Genomic DNA, 12272 nt, shown 5'->3' on the forward strand with positions numbered 1-12272 from the left:
GCTGTTCAAATTGGGACCGTTTTTGATACTTTGCAAAATATCGTTTCTTAAATAAAGAAATGGTAAATGTAAATTGATAAAAAAGTGTATCTATACATTGTCTAAAATTTGGTTGGTTGGTTCCCATTAAAACAAGGGAAAATAGTGAAAATATAGTTTTAAACTTTTGAAAAGAAACGTCGCCAGATTGAACTAACTTGATTTATTGTGATGAAAGTTCCAAAATGTACCAGAATATCAAATTTGGTTAGGTTAGGTCAGGTCCTAGCAAGAGATTAGTAAAAATAACCAAAAAATGGATAGTGAATTACATTTCTTCTTTTTCAATGTGGATGTAGCTCCGCCTATTAATTGTCACGTTTGTGCATTCCTATTGGTTTAATTAAAACCCATAACGGAACTATGGGTTGAATGTACTGTTGTAAAAACCGACAGGTAAAGAAGGTGAGGTGAGGTGACTGCGCACGTGCGTATCGAGAGTCTGGATCGGGATTATCAATTTGTAACTATTCATTTATTACCTAAGATTATGTACTCTATTCCTAAATCATAACTCTATTCAAAATCCTGTTACTAAATTTTGTTTGTAAGTAAAAGTCAATTAAACAACTCTAAGAAATGAATATTTTTCGTACGTTAGCAATCGATAACATAAAAATTGAGCATCTAGTTATTTTTTAATTTTTTCCTCATCTTATACTTGTTTTAAGAAATATTTTTACAATCTTCTAGATTAATAACCAATGTGATCAGTTGATTCTTCTTCTTTCTTCCATAATATAGGTCTAAGGCCAGTTCCTGTTATCTACGTCTCATAATCTTCTGATGTTTCCGCTTCTTTTCCAGTCTTAGAATGTTTTTCCCGAGATCCACCTGAGAATTTTCACTACTGTGGTCTCCAAGAGTTGTTTGATTTTTGATGTTTCTGATATATAAATTATTATAGGTCTAATTGTTGCTTTATAAATTCGTGCCTTTGTTTCTTGTCTTAGATGAATCAGTTGATCAATGTCAATATTGTATTTATTTGTACATCCAACCTTCAAATGGAAATGTCACAAAAAAGGTGTTGCCCTAAGTGCATTTCTCAATTGTTTCTTTTTTATTTAATTCGAACCCAAATAGACTATTAAAATAGGTAATTATACACTTTCACGGTCACCTGGTTTTTTGGCTCTAGAAAATCGAAAAATGGATGGATTTTAATGATCTTGGTCTCAAAATGTTCCATTTTACGGCGGATTTATAAAAAAAATTAGTAGAAATAGCTGGAATGAAAATTTCTCATAGTTTTACTGTTTTAAATCGTAAAAAAAACGGTTTTGCAAAATAATCCTTTACAAAAAATTATGGTAATTATACACTTTCACGGTCACCTGGTTTTTTGGCTCTAGAAAATCGAAAAATGGATGGATTTTAATGATCTTGGTCTCAAAATGTTTCATTTTACGACGAATTTATGAAAAACACGGGGGTAGTGGCTGAATTTGCGGTTTTTAATAGTTTTAAACCTTAAATAGTAGAAAAACTTTTTTTTTCAAAATATTCATTTTTTTATGTACATTGCGAAAAAAAATATACGAACTTGATTCCACGACGTCAGAAACAGTTATGAAGGATTATATGTAGAAAGTCATTTTTTTGCATTTAAAGTCATGAAACTGTAAAAAATATTTATTTTTTTTAATTTTCGTATTTTTTTTTATAAATCCGCCGTAAAATGGAACATTTTGAGACCAAGATCATTAAAATCCATCAATTTTTCGATTTTCTAGAGCCAAAAAACCAGGTGACCGTGAAAGTGTATAATTACCTTAAAATAAAAGCTATTCATATATAAAAAACTGTTTATTAATGTTTAGTTTTATTCTTATATTTAATTTCTGTTATTTCATCGTAAACTTCAATTTCTTCGTCTTCATTTTCAATAGTTGGAGCTAGGCCACCTCCATCTTCTGGTTTTAATAAAGCTACACCATCTAATCCCATTCTCATACAATCAAAATGCAGGACCAATACAGTGGCACTTTGTATTCTAGTCTCAAAATCTAAACACATGTGCAAGTTTGAACCAGGCGTGTAGATATCGTACAATTTGGCACATGCTTCAACTTGAAGAGGAATGTAAGGAATGGGAAGGGGTATACAAAGAGGTGGAGGGTTTTTTGCTAAAATACACAGTTAATATTATTAAACTTCACATTTTAAACATGGTTGTTTTTCAAATTTAATCCAGATATGATAATTTTCTCTTGTAGATCTTCCCTGAAAACAACTGTCCCTTACACCAGATTTAAAACGCAAACATTAACCTCTAATTTTAGTACAAGAAAAAACTTTCATATTTTGTTATTAATTCTTACCTGAAAAAGTATTTGAATATATGTTTTGTTTATTCATAAGAACGTTCATATCAATAGCAAAGTCATCTGGTATATAAGTAAAATTCAAACAACCTAAAATAAAATAATATAATATTATAATAACATTCAGTTGTTTCATAATTATTTGAGTGTTTTTCTTGTCGTAGTCTATTTTAATAAATTTTAAAACAACCGCAACTCTATGAAAAAAAGTTTAGGTTTATTCTCAGGAAACGGTCGTGTCCAATACCTAACAAATTTCTATGGAAAAAAAATATATTGTATGGATTTCGTACCCTTTAGAACCCGAGAAGGGTTGTTAGTATTCTAATACAGTAGAAGTACATTAGTCCGGCATCCAACAGTCCAGCATCGCTCGGTAAAAATTTTGATTTTCTCCAAAAGTGTGTCTTTAAAGCAAATAAAAACGCTGAGAGCTATTCGGAATTTTTCGGGGTAGTTCGGTATCATCCGGAAACGCTCGGTTTTGTTCAGAAACAATTAGCGGCCGGCTAGTCTCAGCTGTCACAACAAATTCAAGTGCAATGCAGCTTCGTTAAAAAATCACGAAGCGTCTTCGTCATTTTTTTGTGTGTTGTTGTTTTGTTTCCTTTCACATCGCAATAAACGTAACTTTTGAAACTGTTTAGAAAAAAAGTGATTTTCGTTTTAACTGTACAGTGACTATGTTTTCAAAACCTAAGCCTTCGAGTTCAAAAGGAGAAAAACGGAAACACATAACACTGACTCTCAATCATAAACCAGAAATCATTTTACGACATTAAAAAACAAAAAGATGAACTAACGAAGTTTGCTTCTCAATCGACAACAACTGAAAAATTGGCTTCTAGACCAACATTAAAAAAACCAAATCTGGAACAGTTAGATAGTGTATTGTTCAAATAGTTTAGTGCAGTACGTTCTGAAGGAAAGCCGGTAACAAGGCCAATGATTGTTGAAATGGCAAAGAAATTCGGCCAAGGTTTAGGAGCTGGTGAAAGTGAATGTAATTATTCTGATGGTTGGCTCAGAAACTTTAAGTTTCGGCATGGAATTCGAACATCTGATGTAAATGGAGAAACACTTTCAACAAACCAAAACTCTGTAGAGAAATACAAATACGAGTCTGAGAAAATCGTGGCTGATAATGATTTAACATCTGAACAAATTTACAATGCTGATGAAACAGGGCTATTGTAGCGATGTTTACCAACATCTACACTAGCTGGGGGAGGAGAAAAAGCAGCCAAGGGTCTTAAAAAAAAAGCAAAGACAGATTAACCATTTTGGTATCTGCTAATGCGTCTGGAAACCACCGAGTGACCCGTTTTGTGATAGGTAAATCTGCAAAACCCAAGTCATTTAAGAATATTACACACTTGTCTGTCCAATACGATGCTCAATCAAATGCGTGCATGACTGCCGCCCTCTTTAAAGATTGTTTTTTTTACCACTTTGTGCCTGAGGAATCCTTCAAAAGCCTTGATCTACCAGAAGATACTAAAGCCATCCTTCTTTTGGACAATTGCAAAGCCCATCCGCCAGTAGATGAGTTTCTGGAAATATTGTTGCTACTCTGCTCCCACCTAACATCTTTGATTCAACCCATGGACCAAGGGGTTATTCAAAATTTTACATGCTTTCATAGAAGGTCTTTTATTCAAGGTCTGTTAAATGCCGATTGTGACGTGAATTATTTTCAAAACAAGTTTACAGTAAAAGATAGCGTCTATGCTATTGCAATGTCTTGGAACCAGGTAAAAAATACAACACCCCAAAAATGCTGGAGAAAACTTTGGCCGGCTGCAAACCCTGCATCTGACCTAACTCTACAGACCGATGAGGAAGAAAACCATTAAGACGCTTTGACCAAAGTCTTGGATTTCGTTAGAAGTGCTGACAATCCCTTGAAAAACCTGCTTGGAGATGAGGTAGAGGAGTGGCTTCTAATCGACGAGAATGAGCCTGTTGAACAAGAACTAACCGATGAGGACTTTATTAACATTGTAGTAAACCCTCAGCCTACTCACAAGAAAGTGACTCAGATGCCGAAACGGAAGAAAAGGAAAACATCAGCTGAGCAGAAGTTGCAGAATCACTAAATAAGTATATCTCTTTGCTGAGGCTAGTACCAGCTACATAGCTTCAGAAATTATTGATTTCCATATCATTAGACATAAAGTTTATACTAATCGCCAAAATTCAAGAAAACAAAAAGACATTCATGACTTTTTCAAATCTAAGTGAAATGCGTTTTACAGTACGTGTACATACATTATATGAAATATAAAATAAACTTTGTTGTATGTATTTGCATAGTGTATTTGTATGTTAATTATTAACCTAATCATAACTTTATAATTACCGCCCGATAGACCGAAATTTTCGGTAGTCCGGCACCGAGCCGGTCCCGAACGTGCCGGATTATTGAACTTCTACTGTAATGACCAAACTTGACAGATTACTCTAATTTTCTTTTATGTGACTTCGTCAGTACTAAACTCAATGAGAACAATTTTGTAGTCTTTAGATTAATATTAAAAAAAAACGATGGTAAGTTTGTGACCTCATGTATAATTTTAAATTCTTGGGTTCGAAGCAAATCAATCGAAAATATTTTAGTCTAAAACGACTTAACCTCAAAATATTGATTTTTATTCAATTCAAATTTAAGTTCTTCATGAGCTTTAGGTATGGTACACGCGATGACGCGGTGACCAAGCATTAGGAAAAAGTGGTACTGTATCATGGAAATAGAAATGGTAAGGAATGCTCGTAAGTGAGGTTTTAGGCGCGTGCAAGTGAAGCCTGTCGAATGCACACTGGGGCGAACTTATGCATTTGGTAGACATAGGATTAATATCTGAAATTTCGAATTACTCTATATTTTTTTTGGTTAAGCTGTTCTCCAGATTCTGACCGAACTCAACAGGAGAGGCCTTCAAGTTCCAGCCCGAGTTGGACTCCAGCACCAGAGGTTCCAGTTGCAGGAGCCGCTCCAGAGCCTCCCACTACTAATGTCAGGCGTTCCAACTGTTCTCGCAAAGCGCCCTCTTACTTTAAAGACTATTTAACGTCTTAATAAGCGTGGGAGACTATTGTGACTGTCGTGGTGAAAGCATCGTGAAATTAGAACAATAATAAGATGATACCGCGTCTGCGTAGTTTGCAGTGACTTTTTTAGTACTTAATAGATACTCAGCACGCAGGACACAATGGTTTTTAGCGCACTAGCGAAAATCTGACCCTCTTTCTACTAAGCTAAGTTTTATTGCCAATGTCCAGAAGTCAATGATAATTTTCTTTAATATCGCTGTATCCCAACGTAGATTAGATTTGATTAGCTCTGTCTTTATTGTTGAAATCGATACAGAAACATCTCTAGTATTAAAAAATCTCGAAGATTTCTACAAGCGATAAGTCTTAATCAACAATTAGTCTTCCAGTAACAGTTCCAGTTCCCTGGAACCGATTATGTATCTTTCAAATGTCAATCTGGGACACATTTGGTCGATTTGTAACAAACGACTGTTTTGAGTTTGCTCCGATTGATCCAATAGTTCGAGAAGTGTCTTGGATAGTTACAACTATTAACCAAACTTTTTAAAAATTCTGTAGAGCCGTTCAATATTTTCATACAAATTATCAATTCTGTTTATCACAAATCTAAAAAAGTCAAATAAGCACAAATTAAAGCTCCTCATTTTTCTCTAATGATAGGACATTTGAATGAATAACTATATAGAGTAATTTAGTTTTGAATCTAAGAAACAACTTTTAAATAAGTGGATATGTATATTGTTTATATCATTTAAATGTTTATTGATTATTTTTTATCAAGTTAGAGCTTAATATCTATAAATATAAATTGAACAACTTACCCTCGTTGTTGAAATTCAACAAATTCATATTTATTCCTAAACAGCATCCGCAATTTAAAAAACTCTGGCAAGTACAACCGTTACTCCGAAAACCGATTCTCCTTACAAATTTCGTTTTTGCATTATTTTTGGTGGAATATTTGTTGGTGTTAACCAGCATATTTTTGATGGAGCTGATCCTGAAGGCATGTTTCGTGGACGGGTCGTAGTAAATAGAAGTGAGAGGGAATTCATTGTCTTAAATTAAAAAAAAATATATATATATATATATATACAGAGTGTTTGTTTAGTAACAAAATTTTCGTAACGCCATCCGTATTCAAGGGCGTTGAAGAGAAAAATATACACATTATTCACGATTTTGCCGCAACTATTGGCAACATTGTTTTGAAATTTAATACGAATATGTTTTGGAAGCTGATACATACAATGATTTTAATTTTATGTCTGACTCTCATAGAGGGCGCTAGTAACACGGTTCCTACCAAGTATTATTGAACATAACTTTTTAAATATTAGATTTATTGAGCAAAATTTTAAGCGAACTCAAACATCGTTTAATTTATTGCAATGAACTTATATTTATTTGATCCGAGTTTTGGAATTCGCTGACTATGTTAATATAATTTATTGCTTTTTGAATCCGCTGATCGTGTCGCACAAAACTTATGGCTTATAGGAAGCAAAATTCTGCATAATTTCGGTTAAAAAAATCGTCAAAAGTATTTAATACGGGACGCACCCCTGTGGAATGCACCCCAGATGTAACTCGTGTGTAGTTCCCTATACAGGGAGTCCCAAGACGAGTTAAAACTATCTGTATATGGAAAAATACTTATAGTAAAATCATGACAATTTCTAGATCTAAATCTCTAAAAATTTACATAAAACATTTAATATCTGGATAACGGTAAGGTCTAGGTATCGGAAAGTATACATGAATTTGCCTTATTTTTTACCCCTGAATGCATTAAAATAGAAAAAACCGGGTGATTCTATTAAAAAAAAATGAAGAACTTTGATAGTTTTGAAGTTAAGCTTTGAACACTTTTTATACACACCCTGTATAGAATGAAAAATTTTTCAACATAGATTCGAATACGTCTGACTTTGCTCAAAGCAACCGAACAGAAACCATTTTCATATCTTTAAGGGTATCCTCGTAAAAAATCATTTATTAGGGTCTGCGACGGTCAAATTTCTTACAAAAAAAAAGTGAACTTAAACATCATTTAATTTTACACCTAAAAGGTACTCTTGATAAAACTCGATAACGTGTACCGTTTTCGGAGTATTTTGATTTGAAAATTATGAAATAATAACCGATGCTGGTATGAAGTGTGATATTAGAAGATTTAAAACGCTAAACGAGCGAATATCTTTATTTTTCATGCACGAAGGAGCTTCACCGCACTTTGTAAAAGGTGTCGTAATTGGTTGACTAACCATTTTCCGAACCGATGGTTTGTTAGAGGTGTAGAAGCTCCGATTCATTTACCCCATCGCCCATGCGATTTTAATCACTTGGATTATACAGTTTGGTCGTATCTTGAAAAAAAAGCAGGAAATTTTGAATACGTACTCTAATTGAATTCTATTTTATGTTTTTAGCCTTTTTTTAAATCTTCATCTTGTCATTTTTTTTTTAATTAATAAATTTATCAATACTTTTTTTTGTTTTTAATTTCACTAAAAATTTGGCTCAAGAAATCTAATATTTAAAAAGTTATGTTCAATACTACTTGGAACGAACCGTGTAACTAGCGCCCTCTATGAGAATCAGATGTAAAAACAAATCCATTGGATGTATCACCTTCCAAAATATATTCGTATGAAATTTTAATACAATGTTGCTAGAAGTTGCGGCAAAATCGTGAAAAATGTGTATATTTTTTTCTTCATTGCAAGTTCATTGCAATAAATTCGAGTTCATTCATTGTTTTTTTGTTATTCATTAATTTGTCCGTTGAATTATTTTCTGTAGAAATTATAAGTCGTGTATTGGAATAGAGTATTTTTTAAACAAGTTAAAAGTGTCTCGAAGAACATTTCTATATACAAGAAGTACATTATCTGTAATATTTAAAACTTTTTTATCGAAGCACCACTTTTCAAAATGATTTTAACGAATTTCATATAGTTTTCTTGATTTACTAAGTAATAAGTTTAATGACGCTTTATTTACTATTTTACTAACTTCTGGTGGGATCCCAACAAATTCTTCTTCTTCACTATCATCTATTTTTCCAGTAATATTATACTTCTTCCAATATCAATTGCAGATTATAAAAACCCTTGTCGACAATTTTGTTTGATCTACCATTGGTGTAGATACCTCATTTTATAAATTTATTATTTTTATAAATATAAATAGACGAGTAAAATGTACCTGCCTGTAAGGGAGTTTGGTTTAAACAGGGTACCAGACGTGAACTGACTCCTTTTTGTACCCCATTCGTTTCGTTTTCAATTTCAAAGCAGTGGAGATGATAAGTCCACGTGGACTGACGGTTTTTTAGATTTTACCGAATTTCATACGGGGAGTAAGCATTATTTTTCATTTCTTAATTTGGTATGCGTGCCATGGGTATTTATGAAATATTGATTGTTCCTCGCATAACTGTGTTTAATTGTGAAAACTAATTTTTGACTGACATTTCTAGAGCTGCAGAGTTGCATTATCCAAATCACAGTAGTCGTGATCTTTGAGGCATTTACGTTTATGTTTATAAATTGTGTTATAGAAAAAAAAAGTATTTTCTAGTAATTTCGTAATCCATTACATAATAAAATAAAACCCGCAATTCTTTGAAACGCATCACAGTCTCATAGTAGTGATATTAAATATTTCTCTCATTTGAATGTTTATGTTCGTCATGATCACAAATCTCTGTACCATAATGACAGATGAGTGCAGTAAAGATCAAATTTTTCCAGTAAATATAGATCAATAATGTTGTATTTATTGCATGGGCGTAGAAAAAATAATGTAATGCATCAAGATGTTATAAAATGATGATTATAATGAATATGCATACCTCTGAACGATGAATTGATACCAAATAATACCACAAGAAAAACACAAACACCGAAATAACTCATATTTAACGAACAAAACTCGTTGAAGGTTATACCGTTATGAATAAATTATTATTCTCATATAAAAAAAACGACTCAACTCGTTACGATTTCCGACTAAGTGAAAAAAGAAAGTTTAATTCGATTTTAGAACTAAATTCATTAATATGCGTCTTGTTTATTCAATTACAGTTTCTTTAAGTCTAATAGATCTTACGTGCAGAAAGAAATCGGCAGAGGAGCCAAGCCACGGACATTAATTTCACGAACGGGTAGGTATAAACCGTGTTCTTTATTTGATTTATGAGTTTTGTTCATTGTTGGAAAATAACAGAGACATAAATTTACATTTAAAATTGGTAACATCGTTGTTTTTAAGTTAAAACAAATAGTAACTTCGTTACAGTACGTTCACCATTGAAAATCAAAAACTTTATGATGATTTGACATATTCACATCAGTGTTGCCATAACACAAAACTTAAGTACCAACCGTCGTATTACTGTTTATTTATACTATTTAACTTAGTTTAAAGTTATAACTTTTATATGTTTTCCAACCTATTGATTGACGTGCTGTAAATAAATAAAATGAATAGTTATGAAACGTCTTCAATTTAAAAATTGTTTTTATTTATTTCAGAACTGCACATTTCATATAATAATAATAATAATACAAATTTGAATAACAATCACAAATCAACAAACAAATATTCACATAGAAATAAAATGTAATAAAACTAAGCATAAACAATTTAAATGTTGATTTTTTCTGTAAGTTAATAGCTTCGTTCGCGAGTTACATAATTTTTTAGTAATCAATTCTTTGTTCTAACGTTACTTGATAAAAATATATTTATAATTGTAATTTCATTTTTAAAACTCCAAATTCGAAGTTTTAATATATAATTGGCGCAGTGAATAGGATACGCACGGGTTTTGGAGGTGAACAACTTCACATTGTGCCGTAAGTGAAATTTTAGACTTTTGAGTTTCTACAAATAAATTACAAACTTATAAACTCTCAAACTAGTGGCAAAAGGAACAGGGAATCACAAAAAAGGACCAGGAGAGCAGAGCGCTCGAGTTGACGAATAATCCTTTGCTTTTTTACCTTTTCAAACGCCTCTGTATAAACATTTTGGTAAAGATGAATTCTGTGCGAAAAAATTGCTTATTCTAAACATTGATTTTAAAATATTTTCATGAGCGATATTGATTAAATAATTAGCGGAATCTCGAATATAGAATTAGATAACGAAAATAATATTAACACTCAACGGAATATTAATAAACAACTCACTAAATCTTTAAAATTAGTAATTCAACTTTAAATATGCCTGAGATGAACTGGGATCTAGAATTGATAACATTAAGCCGTATGACGGTAACAGTAACATATTAAATAAATGTCAATTAAGTTTGAAGACCTCATTAATGATTACCGGCACTTTTATAGTAAAATGGTTAATTTGAATGAATTTGAAAACTTTGAATAATCAATTTAATAGTAATAATCGATTATCCTACTGACTGCGCCAATTATATATTAAAACTTCGAGCTTTGATTTTTAAAAACAAAATTACAATTACAAATATATTTTTATTAATCATCGTTAGAACAAAGAATGAATTATTGAAAGAAATATAGTTTTTATTATCTTCTGTATTTCCGCGGAGTCATCACATTCATTATATGCCGTCAACTGTTACTTCATATGTAACTCGCGGGTCAAATTCCAAATAAGTTTAGAGACCGATCGTATACTCACTTTCAAAATTGTCGTATGCGGGTCGATGACTTCCCCTGCCCCCTCCCGGACAAGGACAATTTTGAAAATGATTATGTGGTTGTTCTCTAAACTGAGTCCTAATTTGACCCACGAATAAAACTAATATATTAACTTCCTTCCAATACTTCTATGTAAACAAGTAATTTTTAGACACCCGGTATGATAAAAATGTATTAAAATGACACTAAGAAATTTATGAATTTTAGTAGAATCCAATGTCAATAAATTTTGTGTATTGCTTTTATACAACAAAGCAGAATTTATAATTTAAGTCTACTTTTTCTGTCATGTATAAATTATTCACAACTGCGAACGGCCCCAGTGGTACAGCATATTATATTTATATGTTTTGTTCATCTTCAGGTCACATAACTTGATACGTCGAATATGTGGATATATGCGGATTGGTTTTTATTATTTTTTACACAATTATAAGTGATCTGAAGTGCAGTGTAATTTTTATAACAAAGGGGTTAGTTAACCTTTAAAGATTTCAAAAAATGGCATACTCTGAAAGTATCAAAATAAACAGTGGTATCATGTATTTTCTTATGGAGATTCCGAAAATAACATCAGTTTTTGAGTTTGATCAATGGTTTTCGTGAAAATCCAATTTTTTCTTCTTGATTCACCCACTGTCATCTGTTCGACAAGACACAAACTATATTCTTCAATCTACTATATAGTGAGAACTGAGTAGAATTTAAATTATAGTTCGGACATTCTGGCATAGAGGACGCACCTAGAATTATTCTATTAGAACTACCAAGTTATATTTCCATAAATACTACGGTAATATCTCTATGTATATTTCTCTAATGCTGAATTTGTATGTTTTATTCGTACCATCCGAACAATCGAAAAGAAAACTATAGAATATATGGATGCATATCGTTTTCTAATATGAAGTACGGCTCCCCAGAAAATCCAATTTTGTTGTTGTTGTTTTCGTGGCACCTGTCATATCCGCAACCCGTTATATGACTCTTATAGATAAAAAAATCCATTTTTAAAATAAACCTCAATATTCTATGATTTCACGATTTTAGCGCTGTCTACCGAGCGATGCCGGAAACTATAAATAGTATTCTTCATGTAATTCGACAACCAGTTCTACTATATAGTGTATGATTGGTTGCCTCTCCTTACGGGTAGAAC

The 12272-nt window shown here is 32.0% G+C and overlaps 1 protein-coding gene across 1 annotated transcript; it reads right to left on the bottom strand.

The window, feature by feature from the left end:
• Nucleotides 1–347: 347 nt before the first annotated feature.
• On the bottom strand, nt 348–9532 carry LOC130893028 (uncharacterized). Its single transcript, XM_057798792.1, has 5 exons — nt 9283–9532; nt 6245–6481; nt 2364–2456; nt 1903–2168; nt 348–506 (listed from the first exon to the last, which is right to left on the bottom strand). Exons 1-5 carry the CDS (start codon nt 9344–9346, stop codon nt 348–350), a joined length of 819 nt encoding a protein of 272 aa, XP_057654775.1. The 5' UTR covers nt 9347–9532.
• Between the last annotated feature and the right edge of the window lie 2740 nt (nt 9533–12272).

Source organism: Diorhabda carinulata, chromosome 4 (assembly GCF_026250575.1).
Source record: "Diorhabda carinulata isolate Delta chromosome 4, icDioCari1.1, whole genome shotgun sequence".
Classification (NCBI taxonomy): domain Eukaryota; kingdom Metazoa; phylum Arthropoda; class Insecta; order Coleoptera; family Chrysomelidae; genus Diorhabda; species Diorhabda carinulata.